General features: G+C 42.7%; 1 protein-coding gene across 1 annotated transcript; it reads right to left on the bottom strand.

Annotated features, from left to right (window-relative positions):
* LOC105939868 (methylthioadenosine phosphorylase) lies at positions 1–24,280 on the bottom strand. The gene is made up of 8 exons (XM_012882202.3): positions 24,140–24,280; positions 19,760–19,846; positions 19,580–19,638; positions 19,306–19,473; positions 11,172–11,274; positions 10,327–10,566; positions 3,385–3,507; positions 1–893 (listed from the first exon to the last, which is right to left on the bottom strand). The coding sequence occupies exons 1-8, from the start codon at positions 24,161–24,163 to the stop codon at positions 855–857; spliced, it is 843 nt and encodes a 280-aa protein (XP_012737656.1). The 5' UTR covers positions 24,164–24,280; the 3' UTR covers positions 1–854.
* Between the last annotated feature and the right edge of the window lie 599 nt (positions 24,281–24,879).

Below are 24,879 nucleotides of genomic sequence, written 5' to 3'. Positions count from 1 at the left end.
TTTCAAGGTTTCGTTTTATATTTTATTCAGATAGTTGCTCATGCAGGAAGCATTTACAATTCACTCCGAAAAAGAGAGGAAATGCAAGAAACTCAAAGGGCATTAAGCAACACAAAGTCCCAAGAAAATACAAGGCCAGAGATTCCAAAAATAGAAAACAAATTAGCCGGTTTACATGTATTCGTGCATGAGTGCAAGATAAACATACAGTTTTAATACACGATGATAAACAATCATCTTACACAAACTAAGGAGGTCCCGAATACCTCTTCTGTTTTAGCGCATAAAGAGCACAGGTTCTATTGTCAATTGCATGGAAAATAACTGATAAAAGTAAAGATGATTATAATTTCCAAAAGCAGAAAAATATCCCAAGTATTAAGACTTGTATGCTGGCATTAGGAGTTCTACAAATCAAACTTTCACCTGCGCATTGTGATAAAGACTTTGCTGTAATATACTGTATGCATATGCTGAACTTGCAGCTCGTCTTTCGACCTATATGACCTAAAGCTAACACTGAATATTGAAAGGCAGGACATATAGAAAGTTTAACGGTTTATAAAATACAAAAAAAAAGAGAGTCTGTAATATATCAAGTATAATTTCTAGACTTTTTGGAAAATGCAGTTAGCAAAAAGGTGAAAAGGAGAGACCTGTGACTCAGCGGTGCTTCCAGGTGCATTTTGAATCGAGGAGCCCTCAGACTCCAGCTAAACAAACTGCGGTGCAATTTTCCCCCCCCCGCGAGGCACTTTTTCTCGTGATTCACCGACGATGAATCCACAGGCAGAGATAGGGTCCGTCGTCTGTGGTGGGGTGTACGCGTGCACGTGGTGTTTTTCCTTCGCCTCTCAGTGCTTTGGTAGCATTATGGAAGACTGCGCCATGGACTGCAACAAAACAAAGAAAAAAAAAAACCTTCATCCTTTCATTTCACACCATTTCTTGGTGACCTCGGTTCTCCTTAGCGAGTATCAGAGAAATGTGAACATCCCCGACCAGATTACTCGCTGCATTTGGCAGAGACGCTAATTTTATGCGTTAAATACTTTACTAGTAGGTGTAGAAAATAGAACAACACTCACTAACTGAACCATTAATTAAAAAGTCCACATTTATCCACATTTAATCGGTGAGGTCATTCACTTGGTGACTAAACAGGATCTAAACAGGTAGCCCACCCCTTTCCAAGGACGACGGCAGGAGGTGATGTAAATCTCTCCGCTAATACGAGCTGCTCCGGACATTTCTCAGACGGACAGAACGCTGGGACTGAAAGGCTGATTGAGGGGGGGGGGGGGGGTGGTTTGGATAAAACAGGCAAAGAAAATGATAGGCTGCCCAAGCAGAATGATGTCAAATGCTTAAAGATGGAAACCAAAACCGGAAAGGCAGGGAAGGGAAGAAAAACGGACAACCATCTCCGAATAGATCAAAGAGTAACCAGACTGGCAAAGGCTCATCCAATAATCATCTCTGTGGTGATCAAGGTCTAGTCACGTGTGTGTGTGCTGTAACGATGAGGAGACATCTACCGGATTTTAAGGCGCAGTAAATATTCTTCCCAAGTGTGTAACATCACTCCGCCCCTTCAGGTACACAGCTCTCTCCTGAGAGGGAGAGCTATCCGTCTCTGTGGGGAGGACAGAGTAGTTGGATTACACTGCCCTGTTTCTAACATAAGGCCAAAATAAACTACATTTCTCGTGGCAAATTCCTACAATTCCCACACTTCCTGCCAGTGGGACGAAGCCTACGAACGGATGGTGAGATGTGTTTAGCTAGCTTAGCACCTAGAGGCGTTTCTTTTCCATCATCCTCCCACCTAGAGGCACTGTGATGCTGTGCGTCTTTGTGACCGCCTGCTTGAAGCAGCTAAGTGTATCGATATCGGTGTCACATATAAAACAGTTCGATGTGAAGATTTCTTGCCTCCGAGAAGTTTATAGTGTGACACGTACCTGTACGCGTGGAGTCCGCGCAGAGTCCGCCTCGAGTACGGAGTGAACTACGCCAGAGTATGTGGGGGGCCTTTACATGAATGCACTTCTAGTTTAGACATTACAGTCAGGCAGTCTTGTAGACAGCTCAGGGGTCCAATCAGGTAGTGACACAGCGTACCGTAATGCTCTGAATATTCATTGAGCGGAGCGGCTTCGTTGCTAACCAAAGTTGTACTTACACATTTTAACATATTTTCGAGCGCATTGTACCACATAAAATCGGTCAATAAACACAACGTGAAGCAGTTCTCAGGACCTAGCACATTTAGATTATAAATGATATTCATTCAACCAATATAGAACCTAAAGTAGAACAATGTAACAGGAGTATCAATCATAAACAAATGTTTTATTCACATTTTGTTTTAAATGGCAGCTCAAAAATAATTTGAATCTGGTTCAATGATGAATGGAAAATTCTTCATTTACGTTACAGTAATGAAACCCTTTGTATACTCTCCGACCATCCATGCCGTTTCCATTGCACGCTTCCGCTGGTGTTTTGATGACATATCTTTGGCGACGAGCTCCAGGTCTTTGTGGCTGGAAGGCCCTCCTTGCCATCACCCTAATCGTTCAGCTCCCTGCACAGACTCACGTTGGGAATCTGCCTGGGCCGCTGAAAACGTTACACTTGCTTCCAGCCGGGGGGGAAAAATGCTTGTGAAATCAAAAGATGACTTCTAAACCTGAATCTGCTAGGTGCGTGAATGACTTTGGGCTCAGCTGGACAGCGGAATATTAATCTGATGAATCAATGTAAAACTAAAAGCATTTTTCAGTTCCTACAGTAAATGTTTCCTTTAATTTTTTTTTCATCCATGTTCTGAGTACAGTGTACGCTTTTCTCATTGTATTTGCATATATGGAAATAAATACTTAAGGCATTTTGAGCTTCACCCACTTGCCATAAACAGTTATTTTGAACACAGCTGTATTTGTTAGAGACACACACACATAAAAATTATCCGTAGTTGTTTTAACACTCATTCTACCCCCGTTTCAAATTAGGAATATTTAAAACTTGCACCAAAGGCATGCAAAGGGTGTTCCAGGAGTAAAAATAAACACGGGGAGCTTCTGTTTTTTTTCTTTAAGAAATGCATTTTCGTTGCCGTTCTTGTAATTACTTCCACATAATGTAAATAATCTGTGACGTTATACAGCGTCTGTCTTTGCTTTAGGGGGAAACGTCAGCCAGCGTTATGAGCAGAGCTTCTAAAGAGGATTGGGGTTTTTTCCGAGCAACTTTAGAGTCGGTGCAACATAACAGAGAGAAAACAAACAAATGGGAGGAAATTTGAAGAACGTCGCTCTAAAAACACGAGCGAGGCTTGCCAGCCGATCTTACTGAAGTGTTACTTTGTGGCCAGCTTACTTTCAGGTTCTTGGTGGTCTGAGTCCAGTCCATCTGACTGATCTGCGGTATGGCAGTCAGCAGGATGCTGCTGGCTTTGTTCGCGTTCTCCTTCATCGTCTTCAGGACGTTATCCACGCAGACCTGAAAAACAGGAAAGACAGCAGCGCGCATTATACGACGACGAACATTTCTCTTCCGTGGCTGCGACAGACCTTCGGCATTCCTTACAAGATCATCAACGCTCTTCTTTTCCCACTTTTGGTTAGTGGGTTAGGTGTTCGGATGCCTGTGCCATAACCCTAAACTAGCTCTTTAGTTCCTTAGGAAGTTCTGCTAGCCCTTTATCTCTGCTTTTATTCCTCCGGTTTTAATTTAAAAGAAAAGTCTAACACAGAAAAGTTTCATCATTTGAATATCAGAGGTGCTAATCGTTTTCTTATTTAACACGCAGAAGTGGTCTTAACCAAGCTGGAGGATGTGAAGAGTTTTATTCATATGAATTCATATGAATGCCACTACAACATGTTACCATGGGGACGGTGTGTTACTCGCCGACTTGCTCCAGCTCAACCTGATTTAGGTCTGGACTTTGACTAGGCCACTCTAACACACACTTTAATCTGAACCACTCCATTGTAGGCTGCTTGTTAAGGCAAGGCAAATTTATTTGTATAGGACATTTCAGTACAGAGACAATGCAAAGTGCTTTACATGATTAAAATACAGGAAAATAAAACAGAATAAAAGCAAGTAGGAATAAAATGTAGAAACAAAATAGAACATGGAAAAATAGAAACTAAAAGCAAACATTAAAAACAGTTGGACTACAAAGTTGAACAAATGATGTTTCAGTAAAACTGTTTAACCAGAACAGTCGAAGGCAACTCTAAACAAATGTGTTTTTTATCTTGATTTAAAGGAACTCAGGCTTTCAGCACTTTTACAGTTTTCTGGAAGTTTGTTCCAGATAAGTGGAACTAAATGCTGCTTCTCCGTTTTTTGGTTCTGGTTCTAGGTATGCGGAACCAGAACAAACCAAAAACACTTTACGTTAAGGGTCCGCGTCCCAACAGCTTTCATTCCAGGACTGCCCTGTTTTTGGCCCCTTCCAACTTCCCTTCAGCTCTGACCAGCTTCGCTGTTCCTGCTGAAGCAAAGCATCCCCGCAGCATGATACTGCCGCCACCATGCTTCATTATCGGGGCGGTGCGGGGCGATCGGGTTGATGTGCAGTGTTTAGCCAGCTGTCACACATGAAGTTTTTGCCAATCAGGCAAAAAGTTCAATTTTGGTTTCATCTGTCCAGAGCGCATTCTTTCACATCTCTGTTTTACTTCCTACATTGCTTGTGGCAATCGTGACTTTCCACGGTTTTCTTTCGGCGATGTCTTCTTCTTTGCCCGTCTTTTAATGAATATAGAGACATATTAGAGGTGTGTTGAAAACATTGTATTCTTTCCCTTCTATTTCACAGACTGTTTTATGTTGGCTGTAACGGGATAACAATCAGAGCAGACATTTTTTTGCAGGGAGCTGTATACAAATTTCCTGTAAAACCTCTCTCTTTTAGCCACCTTGGTTTCCAGTAGTGCATTTGACCTGGATCCATTGAATTTTGACAGTGTTACAATGTGAAAATTCTGGCTCGTGGACTTGAAATAACGCCAGCTGTTGCTCAGCGTTTCGAGCTATAAAAATGTCGTTTACGACTTCTGTTATCGTAATTCAGCCCTCTAAAAATGTTTGGAATGAATCACACAACTGAGACTGAAAGGAGAGAAGTAGATGCAAAATAAATTTAAACACTATGAGACTTTGCGTAAACATCTTCTAGGCATCCGGATAAATCAAAAATAAATCTGTGCCTCTTTGCAAATACAGACCCTTTTTGCCCTTCACATAACACAAGCGTTTTTGGGTGTATTTGGCAAATAAAGACGATTCAAAACAAACAATACACGCATATAAACTGATGTAAATCGTCGTCGTTCCTGAACCGGGGCAGATGCTAATTTTCAATATTCTACACCTTTTTTAGACAACAATAATCATCTCTCTATTACTTGCCCTCCCACTCTTAAATTAGTTTTTAAGTAAATTGTAAAATGTGCACATTTTAAAAGCTGGGCTAACTGGAAAGTTACTGCATATGCAGCATGTGGTGGACAGTTTGCATTCGCTCAGCGCATTTTTTGTTTTTAATTTGATGAGGTAAACAAAATGTTCCACAGTGATTTCTCTTATTTACAAAGTTTCTGTGCACAAGGTTAGCCTCGTGTCAGCACAAAAGAGTGCCTCTGATAAAATAGAGAACTATCTAAGTAGCTGGCAGCCTGTGCCATTTCCTCACGGGTTTCAGGGAGTAACTCAAACTATGATTTCTTACTCAAACTAAAAATATGTAATTCAAGGGACAATGTGGCAGATTTACCACAAGCTGATATCCCTCATAAATATGTATGTTTTTCTAGACGGTTGATCTAGAAGTTACTCAGCTTTCTTGAGCAATTTCTAGTCTAATATTCTGATTATTTTGGAAAACAATCAAATATTTGTGATTTAATGAAAGAAGCAACGAGGAAATCGGCTGGTGACTGTAGCTGCACATTTCTGCCCTCGGAAGGAGGAAAGAGGACAGTTACGGGGAAAATTATTAGGTTTGGAGTAATACTTTAATTTAACAAATATTGTATTTCCTGGCCGGAAGCAATATTAACAACAACCAGAGAGCCAACTTGGTCAGCCAATCTGTGCAGGGATGCCAAGATTAGGGTGATGGCAAGGAGGCCTTCAAACCTCACAGACTTGAAACTCATCATCATCAAAGTTTATTTCCAAAATCCCAGTGGAAAATATGCTCGGTAAGAAATCATAAGAAGGGTTTGATAACTGTGATGACAAATATTTTCAATTAATAACTGAAAACGGGATGCCCAGAATTTTAACACGCCATTTTAATCATATGACAATGAAAGCACAACTTTCTTCAATAGTGATACTTCATTATTTGTCGTTTCATCCTTCGAGAGACGCCCGTCTCATTTCCTATCGGATGCAAACCTTTGAGTTGAATGAAAGGAGAAGTTTGAATAATGTTGCACCTCACCGTACTTTCCATAGAGAAGTTCTAGCGCTTCATTCAGGCTGCACAGCAGATACGAGGAAGCTTGACGCATTATATCAAAGTCGCCTTGTTTCTTCGAAATAAAGAGTCCACAGAGGAAAACACGGAGCTCGCTGTTCAGCTGGTGATACAACAATCTAACGCATAAAAGCAAATCAGCGTTTTTTTATTCTCAAATATTCCCTTGGACACCACTGTTTTGTTTAAAGTATAATCATGTAAAAAACATATATGTATCTTAAAACTTCTAAACCTATAAATTCTGAGTTGTAGAAATAAAAATCTGATTGACGCTTAACTACAATATGACTTGTAATTAGGGTATGCTGTAAATCTTTTGCCTGTACGGATGCCGCTGTACCATCCCCCGCAGGAGTTTTCTGTGTTTGAGGATCATGAGAGATCCAGAGAGAGACCAATATGTTTATTGGCTGTTTTAATAAAGAAAATATTTGCTGTGAATATTTTACTGTTAAGAAAGTAGAAGAAATGTTGTTTTGTTGTCATTTCCTATTGGAAATGTGTAATATGGAAATTAAACATCTAACAGGTGCATCTCTGTTCCAACATATTTTTTGTTGTTCTGTCTTATTCCACTCGCTGCATCTTTAAATTTTATATATCTCTTTTGCTTTTTTTTTTTTTTTTTTTTAACATTTTAAATGTGTGAAATTAACTTCAAACATTCGCCGTCCAAGGCTGCACAGGAACCCCCCGTGTTTTTCTCTTCACGCACGCTTTCAGGAAAACAGCTTTTTCAGAAATCCACAAATCATATCGGACAGAGGAGTCTAAACACGACGTAATGAGCGTGAAATACAGCCAAGGCGGGCTGTTCCTTCCTCTGTTTTTATGTCACGCTTTAATGAATGGGTTTGTGTTGGTGTTGTGCCGTTTGATAGCGCGAAGACAGCGAAGCTCATGACTCATTGTGACTCAACCTCCTCTTGCAGGGCTTCCACCGGAGGCTGGCAGGCTGAGCCGAGTGGGGGCGTGCGGCGTTGGGGAAGGGGTTAAACCGGGATAGGACAGGATAGGAGGCTGGGCCGGAGTGAATGAGGGGGTGGAGGAGGGGAGGAGGGGGGGAGGGGGGGAGGAGGAGGCGGAAGGATGTGGCGAAGTGTTTAGCAACAGGAGGGGGAAGAGGTCAGCTGCAGGAACTCGGAAGTGGAGTTGTGAGTCGGGCTGGATGGGTGACAAATAAGCCAAAATTCATTCGTCCGCCCACACACACACACACACACACACACACACACACACACACACACACACACACACACACACACACACACACACACACACACACACACACACACACTGTATCAACTGCTTTAGAGGCTGCAACAGCAAAGGCCACTCAGAAGCTATAGGAAGCCACAGACAGTAACAGTGGACCGCCGCGGCGGGGGGGGGGGGGGGGGGGGGGGGAGGGGGGGGGGTGAGTCGTCAGAGCTCAGTCTCATATAAAAAAAAAAAATATGACCCGAGCTGTTAAGGCTGCGCTGCGTCGCCAACAGGTTGCACAAGACGATACTTAAAGCCATATAAAGGGTCGGTAAATTACACAGACGACTGCGAGCGGACCTGCAGGCGCCAGCGTCCGGCCGCTGGTTATCACCTTGGCTTGCTGTAAAATTATCTCCAACCTTTTAAAACGCGACGGCTACCACGGGACACGGGGGACATAATTGTAAAATAATCATTTTACAACACAGCTCGGCACAGGAGGTTCAGAGTCTGACACGGAGCGACGAGACGGGAACCTGCTGATCAGTGAACAGCCGTGTGTGATAATTCAGGTCCGCTTCCTTATTACCGCTGGTGTGAGGTGACAAAAGGCCAACCAAATCGTATTTGGTAAAGAACGGTTTTACGTGCAGGACATAAGAGGATCACGCTATCAGAAGGTTTACACAAACAAGAGATTTTAGCTTACTACTTATGAAGTTCACAGGAATTATTTCAGTGCTCTGTAAGGCGACTGCTGTTGTCTCTCGCGCTGTTACCCATACGTGCGGCGTAGCGAGGCGGGTTATCGGCGTCGAGGCATAACAAAGGTTTCAGGTTTAATGCCGCAACCATTTAGGGTTGTGACGTTCCTGCGGGTTAATGCGATCTCAAGAGAACGTGCCAGTGTTCTCAATTCAGTTCAATTCAATTTTATTTATATAGCGCCAATTCATGAAACATGTCATCTCAAGGCACTTTACAAAGTCAAAATCAATCAGATTATACAGATTGGGTCAGATTATAGTGATTGGGTCAGATTATACAGATTGGCCAAAATAATTTCCTATATAAGGAAACCAGTTGATTGCATCAAAGTCTTAACAAGCAGCATTCACTCCTGGAGAACCGTAGAGCTACAGGAAGAGTCGTCTGCATTGTACATGGCTTTGCTGCAATCCCTCATACTGAGCAAGCATGAAGCGACAGTGGAAAGAAAAACTCCCCATTAACGGGAAGGAAAACCTCCGGCAGAACCTGATGTCCCATATAAACACAGCACTGCCCCTCCCCCGCGTGTTGCTGCACTCTGCCATTCAGCTGGCTAAAAGAAGCCGACTAAAACCGGGCATACACTGTACAATATTTTCACTAGCTGTACTCATATACAGCTCAAACTGTAGGACGAAACCGCAGGGTTTAAAAGTTCACAGCTCACGATATCTGCTCTTACACTGTGCAGCCCGACGCTCTGATACGGCCTGACTGCTCACACTGTCCGTTCAAAAACCACACGTCTCCCGTAGAGAGATGGCGCTACTCGGACTCGTCTACCCAGAAGCCAAATGTCAATAGTAGAAGAAGAAAAAGGAGAAAGTGTCGATGCTCACTGTTAAATATGAGGCTCACTAGAACGAAACGCGCTGCCTTGGCAATTCTACGAGTTGCTCTTCCGTAGTTTGACTCCATGTCACACGCACCGCCGTCATGCTTCTCTCCACTCCTATGTTTACATCTGAGAAAACGAAGAAGAATTTCCTTGTTTGCAAGGAAAGTGTGCAGTGCGCGAGGTTGGGGGAAATCGGCTCAAAGACGCTCGTAGCTCTGCTTCAACAGCAGGATGCGCTCACAATCACCTCATGATCACCCCACGATCGCCTCACGAGGGCCGACTGAATTTCAAACGTTTGATTTTCATCCGACCGTCCGATTCCTGATCAGGAGGTGGGCATGATAGGCTGATCGCCCCTCGTTACCCCCTGTATACTACACAATTGGATCGGCCCGATCCAAAAACTTATCGGCCCGAAAAGGGCAAAAAGTCGTACAGCGTATGTCCGGCTTAAAAAAGAGACACAAACATTAATGCTTAGTATCCTAATGAGCCAATCAGACCCCATATAGGTCAGCCTAAACATTAACGGATCCCTCTGCAGTCACACTGTGTGGCTACGGAAACGTGAAGTGAAAATGTCTCTGTTACGTCACTGAGGAATTTCAAGATGTCACAAGTAGAAAGTCAAACTGATAGTAAAATGGGCACATAGGCTGTTTACCTCCATTCACAACTCTGGCTGCTTACATGTTTACAGCACTGGGGATGATCACTGCGTGTGACAAAAATGAGAAAAAAAAAAAACCTTCCTGGTTAGACGTTCGGCACCCGTGAGATGGGTGTCCCCCCAAAACAATGTAGAAACACAGAACGACTCACGCCCTCCTCTTACTTAATTCATCAACGAGACAACATTCAGCCAAAAGTCAGACTTTTTTTTGGTGTGAAAGCGTGAAACCGCCGTTGTCCCCGTGAGTCCCAGCTCTCTCATAAGGAAACCGAGTCAGCGAAAAACCCCCCATCTGGACCCGTGTCCTTGCATCCTTGCACTCACCACCTCCTCGTGCTCCTTCCAGCAGTCGTAGTCGGTCGCCATGGCGATGCTGGCGTAGCACAGGCCCGCCTCCTTGGCGAGGACCACCTCCGGCACGGTGGTCATGTTGATGACGTCGGCGCCCCACTGCCTGAACATCAGGCTCTCGGCCCGCGAGGAGAAGCGGGGTCCTTCGATGGTCAGCATGGTGCCGCGCACGTGGCACTTGACGCCCAGGCTCCGCGCCACCTCCACCAGGAGCTGTTACAGAGAAATGCAGTGCCTGAGAAAAAGCTGCGCGGGGACGGCTCATCTGGGCGGCGTTTGATTCCACTTTTATCAGAACAGAACTTATTCTTATTGTTTCACACAATGGGATATATATGAATAAGATATGCATGTGTTTGTATACCATTAAATAAAGAAAGTCCCCAAAGCCACAGCAACACATGCACACAAAGGAGTCATCAAGTGTTTTTTTTTTTTTGTCATTAGGAAATTGCTGCTGTTACTGATAATATCTGTTTGCGTAATATAAAAAAAGAGTCACTAAAGAGGGAAAAAAAAATAGGAAATCAAGCTTTAAACATAAAACTTTATATAACTGGTGAGTCAGACTGGGCATAGGGATATTACGTCATTCCAGCAAATGTGAGTCTGCTGCCATTTTGGTTCCTCAGTTGACCTTGATTACCAGCCGTCTAAATGGAGTGACTTCCGCCTCAATTAGTCTTTTAGCCTGGTTCCAGCATACCCCCCCCCCACCCCACCCCCCGCATTAGCAGAAGATCCCCAGCATGTTTCCACACGTGAGCCGTTGATTTGATTCAGACTTTTTTATTTTTATTGTTGTCTTACAAACTGACCTCTCTGGTTTTGTTGCAAAACGGCTCGGCCATGGGGATGTGGGAGACGCCCGGCGGACTGGTGGGCTGCCCGTCGTACAGCGTCTGATGCCTCTTGGTGGTCCTGCAGAAGGAGAGGCGGACGGTGTTCACTTGAGCTCACTCGCAAATGCTGCTGACGCGAACAGGTCGAGCTTGTGTCAAAAAAAATGCAGGGTAAACCAAGTCAAAGTGGAACATGTTACATAATAAAGAGAATAAGTTAAGGAGGAGAGCAGCATGAGAGCGTGTGTTAGTGTTGGGGAGCATTACAGCAACAATATGAGTCGCAATGAAGCGCCAAATGCCTTAATTCTGCGGCATTACCGTCGTTCTGTTTTTGGGTTTTACTGCAGATAGCGAGCAGCGTGGTGGTTATTGGATAAGCCGATATTTACTGTAATTAAATACGTTTTTGCAGAATTCCTTTTCTCACACATTAATGGTGCATTGATGATAAATCTGGGGTATAACGAGCATGGCCGCTGACACTGCACACGCGTACGATCTGCCATGACGCCAATAAAACAGCTTTTTCCTCATCTATCCGGGAGCGACGGACTCCTCCAGCTTGTTTCTTTGTCATGAATCGCGTGAGTGTTGGGGTCAGTGGAGAAAAACAGCATTTTGTTCTTATTGCTTACACTGTCAGGATGAAAATATGCGTAAGATTTCAAATGATATTTTATTTCATAGGCTTGATACCTTTAGTATTACTGTACTATTTAAAGACAATAGGAAATACATGGAGTAAAAATAAAAAAAACTACTAAAAGATTAAACTTTGGCAGCGGCGAATCCAGTAGAGCTGACTGCAGGCGAAGCTTCTTGTTTCCATGCGTTTCCTCAGAATTCAACACTTAGGACGCCCTGCCCTCGTCTCTTACTCAGAACCACGGGCGCTGGGCGACTAAAGTCAGCCACTATATACTTTAGCTTAACGTCAACGGCGCCGATCCGTGTGGGATGAGAACAATGCCCCGTTGTGAATCCTTGGCCTTGCGTTTCGGCTGCAAAGAAAGTATGGAGAATGTTTCCTAAGTCACGTGCGCACAGAATATTACGTATAATCCTGAAGCAAACGGCGAGATATGTCTGAGAAAGACAAACACTGCTGAAAGGTAGTCACAAGTTTACACGCACTTACTTACGCCTAGGGGTTGTAATGGATTTATTTGAACCTCCACGAGTAATGATTAAAAAAAATAAGAAGTGGTCGCACCGGGTCAAATTTATTGGGGATTCTTTATAATCTACACAGGCATAATGTTTATACACACAGTCTAAAGTCCATACATGAATCCCACTGATATTTGCCATCTGTGGCTAGAAGGATTTGTAGAGTCGTCAAGGTGTGGCTTGCAGGCACGGTGGAAGAAGTATCATGCCCAGGGGGGGTGGGAGGGGTGTATCAGGCCAGGATAATGTATTGAGATGTTAAAAATAAATAAAAAATTTAAAAAAGGGATATAAATTGAGACTACATCATTTACGCAACGCTCTATGCTGTGTTAAAATTACACCTTTATGTATTTCTCACATTTATCTACAAATGTTTGTTAAAACTGTATCTGTGAGACATTTAGGATAAAGCTTTGATTCAGAGATGCCTTTTTATAATTACTTCATGAAAACAGAAACCTATTGGAGGTGGATATTGTTTATCTGCATTCAGCCTAGAAATACAGACATTATTTTTAGTCCATATCGCCCAGCCCTTGTGTGTATGCGTGTGTATTTGAGCCTGTATGCTGTGGATAAGAGGCAGTCCAAATCTGTACCTCGAGTTCTTCTTCTTCTTTCTTTCTTTTTTTTTTGTCAACCTCGTATGCTCAATGTTAAAAATAAACATTTCAGATTATTTCATAATCTGCAGTTTTCTGCCGTGCCTGGTGTTCCTACAATGTAAAAAGCTGACGTATCCAGGGCGACCAGACACAGACTAGCCTGGAAACATAATTGTAAACAAATAAATAATAATAAGGGCCATAATTTGTTGCGTTTTCTGGACTTCCAAATCACTTCCATGAAACGGCAGCCGTTGAACATGTACAATGAGCACATTTAAATTTTCAAAAAAAATGCTGTCTAGCCAGTAAGGGGTGGAACCTTTAGCTATTTAATCAACCGGTAAGATCGGTTACAGACTCGTTGGGTCTGGATTTAGGTCGAGAGCAACGCGGGGCGTCAGTACAAACGGACAAAGGCATCCATTTAGCAAACGCTCGGTGTGTGCAGCAGGACCAGCAAAAGGCGCTGTCCTCAGCTAAATCGATGCCATCACATGAAGTGGGACAAGTCTGAGCACGTCCCGGCACACAGCTTCCTCATTTCGGATGAATAAGTCGCGGTGCCGATAGTTCATCTGGTTCCTCAACTCGCGCAACACGACCACAGGCTGCGAAATGTTGGAGAGCAGGTTATTTAAATCAGCTCGCGTCGCTGTGTGCCAACCCGCACGGCTTCCGATTCAAATAGGAGCTCAGAAAATGTCCCGCCGTGCCGTGGAGGTCCGTGCGCCCTGGTTTTTTAGCTTTCTATGCGAGGAAACCAAGACTTGTGGCGCATTTGCGTGCAGGGGAGACGATTTCTCCATGTTTACAATCAAGCGTAATCACCGGGGGAATCACCTACATCAATCTGACCTAATGAGACAAAACGCCACACTGCAAAAACGGATGTAAGAATAAGTAGAAATGTTCTTAAAATTTGTGTTTTTGTCCTAGATTTGAGCAGGTAAATATGATTATCTGCCAATGGAATGAGTATTTTGACCCCTAAAATAAGATAATTAGACATCCTGCACTTGAAATAAGATGATGGAGGTAAATTGTCCCTATTTTAAGTGCAGAAATCTTCTTCTATTGGCAGATCATCTTATTTACCTGCTCAAATCAAGGAAAAATACACAATTTAAGAACATTTTACTTATTTTTAGTTCTGTTTTTGCAGTGCAATAAATAGATGCTGATTCTGAACAACGGCCGCATTATGCTTTATTTTCTCTTGTTCACATTTCGTCACATTACAAGCACAAAGAGCTTTATTGGGATTTAATAAAAAAAAAAGTGTCAGTCCTGAGCCCGCTACATTTACCGTGGTGACTCGGATTAATGCTCTCGCCGCTCAGTCTTTCACTTTGCATCATGACTCGGCGGCTGAGTCACTGTCCGTTGTTGCATCGCCATTATGCGTGACATCATCAAGGCAAGGCGAGTTGATTCATAAAACACTTCTCAGTAACAAGACGATTCATAGTGCTGAGTTTAAAAAAAAAAAAGGACCGCGAGGACCAACATTCCTTTTTGCCACCTGGATGGACTCCAGCTGTCCCTCATGCTCACATCTGGCGTACGTGTTTAGAGGCCGAGATGCCAACGACCGCCGAGTGCTTTTGGGTACATTGTGTAGTGGTACTCACAGGACAATCTATCAGTAAAATTCTATTTATAATAGTATCCATCTCTATATTTATTCAGTAATAATCCATGTCCTGTACTTATGGAACCATTGTTTATCCTGCACTTGCTGCTATTGCACTTCTGGTTAGACCTAAACTGCATTTCCTTGCCTTGTACCTGTACCTGTGTAATGACAATAAAGTTTAATCTAATCTAATCTAGTGGTAAAGAGAGAGATCTGTCAGGAAGATGGGATTTTCTGAAATATTATGGCAACTAAATATTTTTCTGATGTTGCACCGCCTTATATTATGATAATTGACTAAAATGGATTCTGTGACCTGCCCTGCTGCGCTCCTTGGTCTCCCCGATGCGGCTTCTTTCCTAATGTTCTATAAAAAAAACCTCTTAGGGCCCTCACACTGCAGACATGTTTACACTGGGGCTGCAGGAAATCAGTGAAACACAGGACACTATTGCTGAATATTTCAAGACAGCATTGATTTCCATTAACCCACATTTTGACTTTTTTTCCCCTACATCACAGGGTCCAGCCAGTCGTTGTGAGCTCCACCGTCTCCCCCCAGAGGCCGGTCACCTCCGTTTGTGAGCGTTAACATCTCGGCCAAAAAGATCCAGCATGCACTCTGCATGCACAGCACTTGAAATACAGTGGTGTGAAAAAGTGTTAGTCCCTTTTTTTGGATTTATGATTTATTTATTTTTTTGCATGGTGTTTCACACTTCGGTGTTTCAGAACATCAAATTTAAATATTAGTCAAAGACAACAAAAGAAAACACAAAATGCAGCTTTTAAGTGGACTTTTTATTATTAGGAAGTAAAATCCAAACCTACATGGCTTTGTGTAACAAACTGATTGCACTGCAAAAAGGGAACTAGAATTAAGTGAAATTTTCTTGAAATCAGTGTATTTTTCCTTGATTAGAGCAGGTAAATAAGACTTTTTGCCAATGGAATAAGATTTTTGCACTTAAAATGGGAACAACTGATCTCCGTCATCTCATTTCAAGTGAAGGATATCTAATTATCTTATATTAGGGGTAACAATACTCATTCCATTGGCAGATAGTCTTATTTAGCTCCTCAAATCAAAGAAAAATATACTAATTTCAAGATATTTTTGCTTACTTTTAGTTCCCTTTTTTGCAGTGTGCCCCCTAAACTAATAACTGGCCGTGCCGCCCTTAGCAGCAACGACTGCAGTCACGCGTTTGCCATAAGTCACAATGAGTCTTTTCCAGCTGGGGAGGAATGTTGGTCCACTCATCTTTGCAGAATTGTTGTAATTCAGCCACTTTGGAGGGTTCTGGAGCATGAATGGCCTTTTTAAAGGTCATGCCACAGCATCCTAATAGAACTTAGGCCACTCCAGATTCATTTTGTTTTCCCACAGCCGCTCAGAGTTGGGCTTGCTGGTGTGTTCTGGATCGTTGTCCTGCTGCAGAACCCATGTTGGTTTCAGCTCGAGGTCACCAACAGATGGCCAGACGTTCTCCATCAGGATTCAGAGGTCAGACATCAGGATTCACGAGGTTCATTTATCACAGTGAGTCTACCATGCAGGCCGTTTTTGCCCAGTCTCCTTCTGATGATGGAGGCGTGAACTCTTTGGATGCTGTCCTGGGGTCTTTTTGTGACGTCTTGGATGAGTCGTCGCCATTTTTGGGGGGTAATTCTGCTCGGCTGCTCACTCCTGGGAAGGTTCGCCACTGTTCCATGTTTTCTACGTCTGTGGATAACGGCGCTCACTGTGGTTTGCTGGAGTCCCGCAGCTTTAGAAATGGATTTGTAACCTTCTTCAGAGTGATAGATCTCAATCACTTTCTCTCTCATTTGTTCCTGAATTTCTTTGAATCTGGACATGATGTCTAGCTTTTGAGGATGTTTTGGTGTTCTTCACTTAGTCAGGCTGGACCTAATGAAGCCATTTCCTGATTAAGAATGGGCGTGGCAGTAATCAGGCCTGGGTGTGGCCAGAGAAGGAGAACTCAGGTGTGATAAACCACAGTTATGCTTTAACTGGGCGGGCAAATCACTTTGTCACACAGGGCCATGTGAGTTTCAATCTTTTTCCCCCCTTATTAATAATGAAAACCTTAATTTTAAAACTGCATTTTGTGTTTACTTGTGTTGTCTTTGACTAATGTTTAAATTTGTTTCGTGTTCGGAAACACTTAAGTGTGACAAACATGCAAAAAAAAAAAAAAAAATCAGAAATCAGGAAGGGGGCAAACTCTTTTTCACACCTCTGTACCACATCCTACCAAATATAGTCCTTTGCTTTGCTGCTGTAATTTATTGGTATACTGAGATTAAGTCAAACACAGATGGCCTAATTGAGGGATTTCTGAAGGGAACTGGTTGCATTGGAGTTTATTTCGGGTAATCAGCGTAACTCTATACAAAAATCAACACTTTTCAGGTTTGTGTTTTGATGATAAAAAAACAGTACTTCAAATAAATGCATAAGAATAAAAATAAGTTTTGACAAGTGATTTAAAATGATTCAGGCTGTGAGCAGATCCAATTTGGAAAGGTAAATTGGACCATAGAATAGGAGCAACGACAGAAAAAGCCCGATCTCCTTTCCTCTTAAGTCGGGTCCGAGGAACTGTCAGTAGCAGCTGATTATTTGATCATAAGGTTCTGGACACAGACTGAAATTTTAAAAAGGTCCCGAAGAGATAAGGCGGAGCTAACTCATTTAAAACTTTATAAGTTAATAAAAGAATCTTAAAATCTATTCGATAAAAGAGGGGCAGCCATTTTAAAGAGGCCAGTATAGGCCTCTTTATATATATATATTATATATATATATATATATATATATATTATATATATATATATATATATATATATATATATATATATATATATATATATATATACACATATACACACACTTTTTTACAAACACTCAACTTTCACTGTCATTAAAAGGGACTGCCCGGCTGGAAACACAGACTAAGTACACGTTAAACAGGTTTGGCGGTTAACTAGTCAACGTACTGTGTACACACACAGAGCGGTTTGACTGGCAGCAAGCAGCAGTGGGTTTTAGCTCAGCACCGCGAGTAAACATGAACTGACAGCAGAAATTCTCATGCAAGAATAAAACCTGACCGAATCAAAGTTGAGTGTTTAAAAAAATGCCTAACAAGGATATGACGAGCACAGGCACGGCACATATTAAATATTACGTTTAATATTACATTTATTGTACAGCGCAAACAACCTGAAGTTCTTTTCGCACGCATCTTATACAGTACTGCTGTTCTGCTCATTATAAAGTGGAAGAAGCTGAAATAAGCTGGTCGGCTGCTCAGGCTACCTGCTCAGGTTGTCAGCCTCTGCTCTGAATGGTGACCCCTCATGTACTATTTAGCGTTTTATTTCTTCAAATGCATCAAAGCCATCGTTTGCTCTTTGTTTCCCGTACAAAAACCATTTATGTCTGCAACTTTTGATGTTAAAGATGACTCAGCTCTTTTTAGCAACTTTATTTAGAATTTTATTTAGTTGGTAATATGTGATGAGCTAATGTGTTTTTTCTCTTTGAGTTACCTTGGTTGCTGGACGCTTGTGCTCTTCACAATGGCCCGGTTTGTCCGTTTACCTGGTTACCAGCTGGTCGGACTGACTGGACTTGCGAGCGTTCTGTCCGAGGATCCGGTTACGCTCGGCAGAGCAGCCAAAAAACAACAGCGGCTCGTTTTTTTTTTTATGGTGTCAACACAACCAAACGGGAGAAAAAAAAACAGTGATCACGGCTGCAGCGTATGGACGTTGCTTTATGGAAATTCAGATCTTGGAGGCGTAGTGATTGGTAATTGCTTTCGTGTGCATACATGATTCTCACTGGTAACGAGGACACGAACGGCGGTGGCAGCTGGCCAGCTGGAGCTCAGACGTGGGCTTTTAGACCCAGAAACACACACACACACACACACATACACACACACACACCGCTGTTCCCTCCCGCTCACAGTGAGACACAGGCAGGCTGTCAAAGGGCCGACACAGCTAAATTTGACAGTCAAAACTACATCAGACGTTGAAAATGTACCCTTTTGTTGCTGGCACTCAAAACTCTCTGCCAGGGAGGGAGCGGCAATGTATGCGCTTCGCGTGATCTTAAGGCACGGCTGCTGAATGCACTAATGGATCGGCGAACACGTGCGCGTATCGGCCGATACCGACACTCGGGGGGGTGAGGAAAAAAACCCGATATCGGTCGCCCTCTACCTACAGAGGGAACTTTACCCGAGCGAAGGCTGGTTTTGAAATCAAAACTAGTTGTTTTTACTTTGAGAAACAGTTTGAAACGCAGTGCACTTTATGGTTTATTCAAAGAAATGTTGATAAAAATCACAATTCACGAAAAATCACGTTCAAGGTGTCATCGCTGTAGAAATGGTTCCTAAAGCGACCAATCAGCTTCCACGTCATGACTGCAGAATGCAAGGGAAAAGTCTCATAAGGTTCTTTCAGCCAGCTGAGCAGCAGCGAGAAGCAGCAGCCGGGAGAGGGGGAACGGCGAGTCAGGCCCTTAAAACCGACTTTAACCTCCAGGAAGGTTTTACTCATTTAAAACTTTTTTAAACCTCAGTATCGCTTGGTACCGGTAACCGGGCCTGGATGAGCGAGGTATAACACGATCAGAGCACTTACCCTCACGGCACACGTCACTCACCTGTCAATGAACTGATCGATGATGACGATGTCTCCGGGCTGGATCTCTTCCCTCAGGGAGCCGCAGGCCGTGGTCGCCACCAGGTGAGTGCAGCCTTCTTCTCTCAGAGCCCAGATGTTGGCCCGGAAGTTCACATTCGACGGCATTATGGTGTGCTGTCTCCCATGTCTATGTTTGTTCAAATAAAATAAATAAATCAAGATATCATTTCACACAAAGCTCCGACCCTGACCCCCTTCCCCGCAGGGCGGGGTGTCGGCACAGAAGGGCTTACCTTGCAAGGAGCACGCACTCCACGTTTTTGATCTTCCCCAGTATCAAAGCATCGGATGGCTGCTCGAGCAGGACAGAGAAATCTCTCATTATAATTCATAACACGCCACGAAGCCAAGACAGAACGCACGAAAAGGAGGGAATCTTTACAGCGAGGACGCTTCAGAAGAAAACCACTTGCCTTTCCATACGGCGTGTCAACGTAACGCTCTGTTCTTCCCTCCAGGATATCTGGATCATCCAGACCTGAGCCGCCGATGATCCCTATCTGAAGAAAAGGGGGAAAAAAAGGAGGGAAAGTTTTGTACAAATGCACAAAGCTATAAATCAGACTTTATATATATTGAATTCTTGTCCTGATTTCACTGAAAGGGTCTCAAAGGTATTGAGCTGAAACTTGAGGACTTGTTGAATCCTGCTGTAATGGTATATTATTTGCTGAGAATGTAAAAACTACAAACCAAACAGTTAGAAGTCTTCTAGTTAGAGGCGGCAGCGCCACCTATTGCACCACCTGCAGGATTTTCTTACACAAAACGCCTAATAGTCTAAAGCGACTGCTGATCTTTGACACTGACTACACTGTCAGGCAGAGATGGGTTCGCTCCGTCTGGCTTCATTCAAACTGTGAAACTAAAAGGAAATCGGCGTCATGCTGACAGCAGGTGACCACTAGGTGGCACCGCCAATAACATTTTAACATATGACCAAAGAGCTTTCAAAATGCCTTTTCTTTGTTTCCCCTTTAGCTGTTCTTAAAATAAGGCCCTGATATGATCTACTGTACACCGAGTCTTAGGGTTCCCCCTGGCTGAAGCTAAGTCAGTTGACCCTCCTGTTTGTCCTTCAAACCAGATTATCTTCTCTTCTATCAGTAAAAGCAAACAAAGTGAGCTGTGTGCAGAGCACCTCGCCGACATGTCTACATGGGCCTCGTGCGGGTTACCATCAGGATGGACAGTCCTAAAGGGGTCTGGGCTTCTGGTACGGGACACATCTGGCCTGACCAAAAACAGGCAAAGACCAATAGGCCTAAGTTGGGCCCAAATGGGTACTAAGTCTACTTATACAAGCCTTCTACAGGGTGCTTGCTCTTTTTCCAAATTAAAATTCCAGACTTTTCCAGACTTTTTTAAAACTGATATTTTTTTTCCAAGACCTTAACTTTATGTACTTGTATACTTGTGTGCCTACTGCCTACTTCATTGGTTGAGATTGTACAAACTGTTTATTAGAAATGTTATTTTTTTTATAGGCTAGTATTCAATGAACAAATGCATTATTCACAGTAAATTATGCTTTTACTGATGAAAACGTTTCAAAACATGAAAATCACAAGTACATGAATTTCACATCAAACAAGTGTTTGATTCCATTAGGCTAATACAGTACGTGACCAGTTAGTAAAATTATAGTTTTATAGCCTACCTTCCTATTTCTCATTTCACAATGCCTTTGAGCATACTGTAAAATTCTACAATACATTTTTTTCCCCATACTTTATTAAGACTTTCACACAAAATTCAAGACTTTTCAAGGTCTGGAAAACAGTGTTTCAAAATTCCATACTTATTAAGACTTTCAAGACTTGCGCAAGCACCCTGCTTCTAGGACCCGTATGGGCCCCACTTTAGATTCAGAGTTAACCTGGTTCCAGTTTGTTTTATTTCGATGTTCTGGGCCCCATATGTTGGCCTTGGTAGTAGTAACAAAAAGTTAAACAAGCATTAACTATATATGCTGTTTGTTAAAGCAGGCAGTAAACTCAAAAAGATCGGGATTGCCCACTGTGCATGGGCCCCATACGGATTGTGCTCTGGATGGGCACCAAGCAGGCCTTAAATGAATGTTCTGTACGAGACCCATATGGGCTGACCAAATCGATCCCACATCAGCAAACCCAGTTGGGTAATCGGTGTAAGTCCTAGCTGGGGTACTAAATTGGTATCAGAAAAATCTCTGTAATTTGTGTAACCCTACTCGGACCCTTATGTGTCCCACTTTTTACCTAGAGCTAGGTTTTTACCATAAGGCTATAATGCAGCATGCAGACAATCCTATATGTTGCCTATTTTCAGCCCGTTTCTTATCCATAAAGGTCCCGTACGCAAATGTATCCCAACGACAAAAACGATGGAAGTACTGATTTCCGCCACACAACGTCAAAACACTTCCTTTTAAAAAGCACACCGGTGGAAAAAAGCCTCGCTAGTTCCCTGTTAGGAGTGAACTGGGTCAGTGGCATCACCAGAGACACGAGGGTTGAAGCGATCAGGTTGCATTAGTTAGTAACACATTGGAAGCATCCGGGTTTCCTCTGAGGGACTGAACCCTGTGCGTTAAAGCCGGAGTTCAGCTCCAATGATCGCAGGGATATGGAGGATGCCACCACTGACGGCAAAGGAGAAGCAAACAGTGACGGTAAACATATTTAGAACTTTTACTGGTACAAATCAGTTTTTACCCCCATTTGGGTTTACTTTTCTGGTTTCTAAATGCATTAATTAATCAATTATAAAATTAGTAAAAGCTCTATTTTGTCTCCATCAAAGCTAACAGGCGATCTGCCAGGGCAGCAACACAGCATGCAGTCTCAGCTCATATCACTTTAGCTTAACTAAACATCTCTTCACTGCTGAGTGAAGAGATGTTATCTGGGAAGAAATGAAATGCACCGTAGGTTAGTGGGGCTATAGCTCATGGGCTAACTGTCCGCACAGAGCAGACATCACACCCTTCCTTGAAATGATGCTCGGTTATGTAAATCTGGCCGTTCCACAAACCTCTTCTACGGGTTTTACTGTTGCCAAATATTCCTGAAACCATCCATGGAGGGTTTTTTCTGCATGCGGCTAAAATGGTTTCGGTGCAAAAGCTTCAGGAAAGTATGAAGAAAACAGACGTACTGATCAGTGTGTGAACACGTTGGGCTGGGAAAACACAGCTTTTAGGCGAGTTGTTCAAATTTGGGCTGCTTTTTCACAACATTTGCCTGTTTTTCTTTGTTTTTTTTGTTTTTTTTAAAAGAACCAATAAAAACATTCTATCAAAATATTTAACGTGTGGAGGAAAAGTAAAAAAAAAAAAAAAAAAAAGGTGTGCATTTTAAAACTTTTTGTCTTTGCACTCATTTTAATAGTTTATTTTGAAATGTCTAGAATCTGCCCAATGTGACTCAATGATTAACAGTCATTGGTTGATCAAGTGTCACCATTATGAAACGGTATTGGTTAATGTCCATTATAAAACACCCCAAACGGAGAATGAGTTCCAACTGATCAACCAACTAATTCGTGACCGTGTGTGTGACAGAGAAATTATTAGCTTGACCTGAAAAGAAAATGTACCTTAAGTTACATTCACAGCTCACGTTAGCAGACTTAACGCTAACTTTTTATGTTTGCAGTCGCTATGACCACACGATTGGGAAAGTGACCTTGAACGTTATTTGGTCGCCCGATTGCACATTTTGTGGGGAGCCTGTATGTGCAAGCTTTTTTTTTTTTTTGCATTAGTGCAGGCGTGTGCTAACGGCGGGTTCTTTACGATGTGTGTAATATCTCGACTTCAAGAGAGGTTGAGATTTAGGGTGGAGTTTTTTTTTTCTTTGTTTTGATTTGTAAGTTGGGCTGGAAACCGGCAGTCAGAACTGGCAACCCTGACTCTGATGAGCCTTGTGTGACGTCATCAGAGGTGGCTGGGTTTTTTAGGGTGCATCTTGAATAAATAATTTACAACGAAAACACAAGAGCAGAACATTACTGGAAAATAACAAAGCCTTAAAGTTTTCAGATTTGATAACAGTATACTTTAGCTAAACCCCATGTGTTATTTGTTTTATTTTCTTTTTACTTTTGATTTAACTTTAATGTGACTGTTTAAGTTTATTTTATTTTTCGTCTTTAAAAAAAATCTGTTATGGTTGCCATATGTTTAATTGTACTTATCTGCCATTTTGAAAATTGTATTTTGGATTTGCTTAAAAAAAAAAAACAAGAGCAGAACAAGTTTTTTGGAGAAAAAAAAAGTTTTGCAGCGAGTGCAGATATCTGCCACTAAAAAAAAAAAAAAAGTCTGGATATTAAGTTTAAAAACGCTAATTGTGACTTGCTACCGCAGAGCTACGGTTCGGTATGCAGAAGGCCGGAAGACGCTCCTGAAAAACGGGCTGGTCCGTTTTTGGGACATTTTCCTGAACGCCGCTCAGCTGTCAGGCTGCAGAGCTGAAGACGGCAGGGCGCGCCTCCGCCTGCCACGTGTTCCAGGACGCCCCAACTTCTAGTCACTACTTCATCATCTAAATAAATAAAAACCACATTTTACATCCAAAACAGAAACCTCCCAGTTCACACAGACACGTCTAGCCGCGACGCGTTAAACTCTCGCTGTTCAGCAAAGCAGCCAGGACGACATGCTAACGCCGAGGAGCTCTGGTTCTTCCCTTCGCTGCCAGGGCTCGTCATGCGGTTAAAGGTGGTGGGATCGAATCCCGCCACGTCGGTGAGCTCAGCCACGCCACGCCACGTGTAGCTAACAGCGAACGCGACAAAACGGATAGTACCTTCACGGGCACGGACGACGCCATTACAGCTTGTCTTCTGGCAAATAAAACACGGTTGGGGCTTTGCTCAAACTACAGGAAGGCGCTGTAGCACGAGAAGAACATCCGTCCGCAGGATGAAGCGCAAATCTCTCTCTTCCTGCTCGAGGGTCGGGGAAAAAAAATAAAAGCACTGTGCGAAATAAATAAATAAATAAGAATAAACCTCCGAGAGCAAGGGTGTCAGATTGTTTCCTTTACGAACCAGCCTGTGGTTCTTTCTTATTGTGCACCTATTATTGCGCATTGTAAAACAAGATATATTGTTTTTACCTAAAGAGGTGAAAAGTCAGTGAAATGCAGACACTCGGCTAAACGTTCCCTATTCAAATTTGAATGCGCGTTAAAATAGAATCTGCGGCCCCGTCCATGTATGTTAAATAAATAAGAGGCCAGGCCCGTCAGACTAATGGGAAAGGCGCACTGCGCATCCTGTGCAAACAGGCGCTCCGCGGCTGAAGGGCGTCGAGCTTACAAAAGCAGAAAGGGATGGAGCTCACGGCTCGGTTTATTCTGACTTCGTGGAGACTAAAGCTTCAACATCTGCGTTTTCATCAGAGTCGATGGAAAAGTCAGTCTCAACTTTCTCTCTTTGCCCCCAGAGGAAAGCTAAAAGGCCATGCCGATCATATATTTAAAAAAAATAAGCTATTGTCTTAGGAAACCATATTTCTGTCATGGCAATAATATTAATATTATTA

Source organism: Fundulus heteroclitus, chromosome 5 (genome assembly GCF_011125445.2).
Source record: "Fundulus heteroclitus isolate FHET01 chromosome 5, MU-UCD_Fhet_4.1, whole genome shotgun sequence".
Taxonomy (NCBI): domain Eukaryota; kingdom Metazoa; phylum Chordata; class Actinopteri; order Cyprinodontiformes; family Fundulidae; genus Fundulus; species Fundulus heteroclitus.
This window is presented reverse-complemented; position numbering and strand designations above follow the sequence as displayed.

Coding starts and splice junctions, on each gene's coding strand:
- LOC105939868 (XM_012882202.3), bottom strand. CDS start 24,163: ATGGCGTCGTCCGTGCCCGTGAAG. Junction 19,847..24,139: donor CGTCGTCCGTGCCCGTGAAG/GTACTATCCGTT, acceptor CCTTTTCTTCAG/ATAGGGATCATCGGCGGCTC. Junction 11,275..19,305: donor ATCGATCAGTTCATTGACAG/GTGAGTGACGTG, acceptor CTCCTTCTGCAG/GACCACCAAGAGGCATCAGA.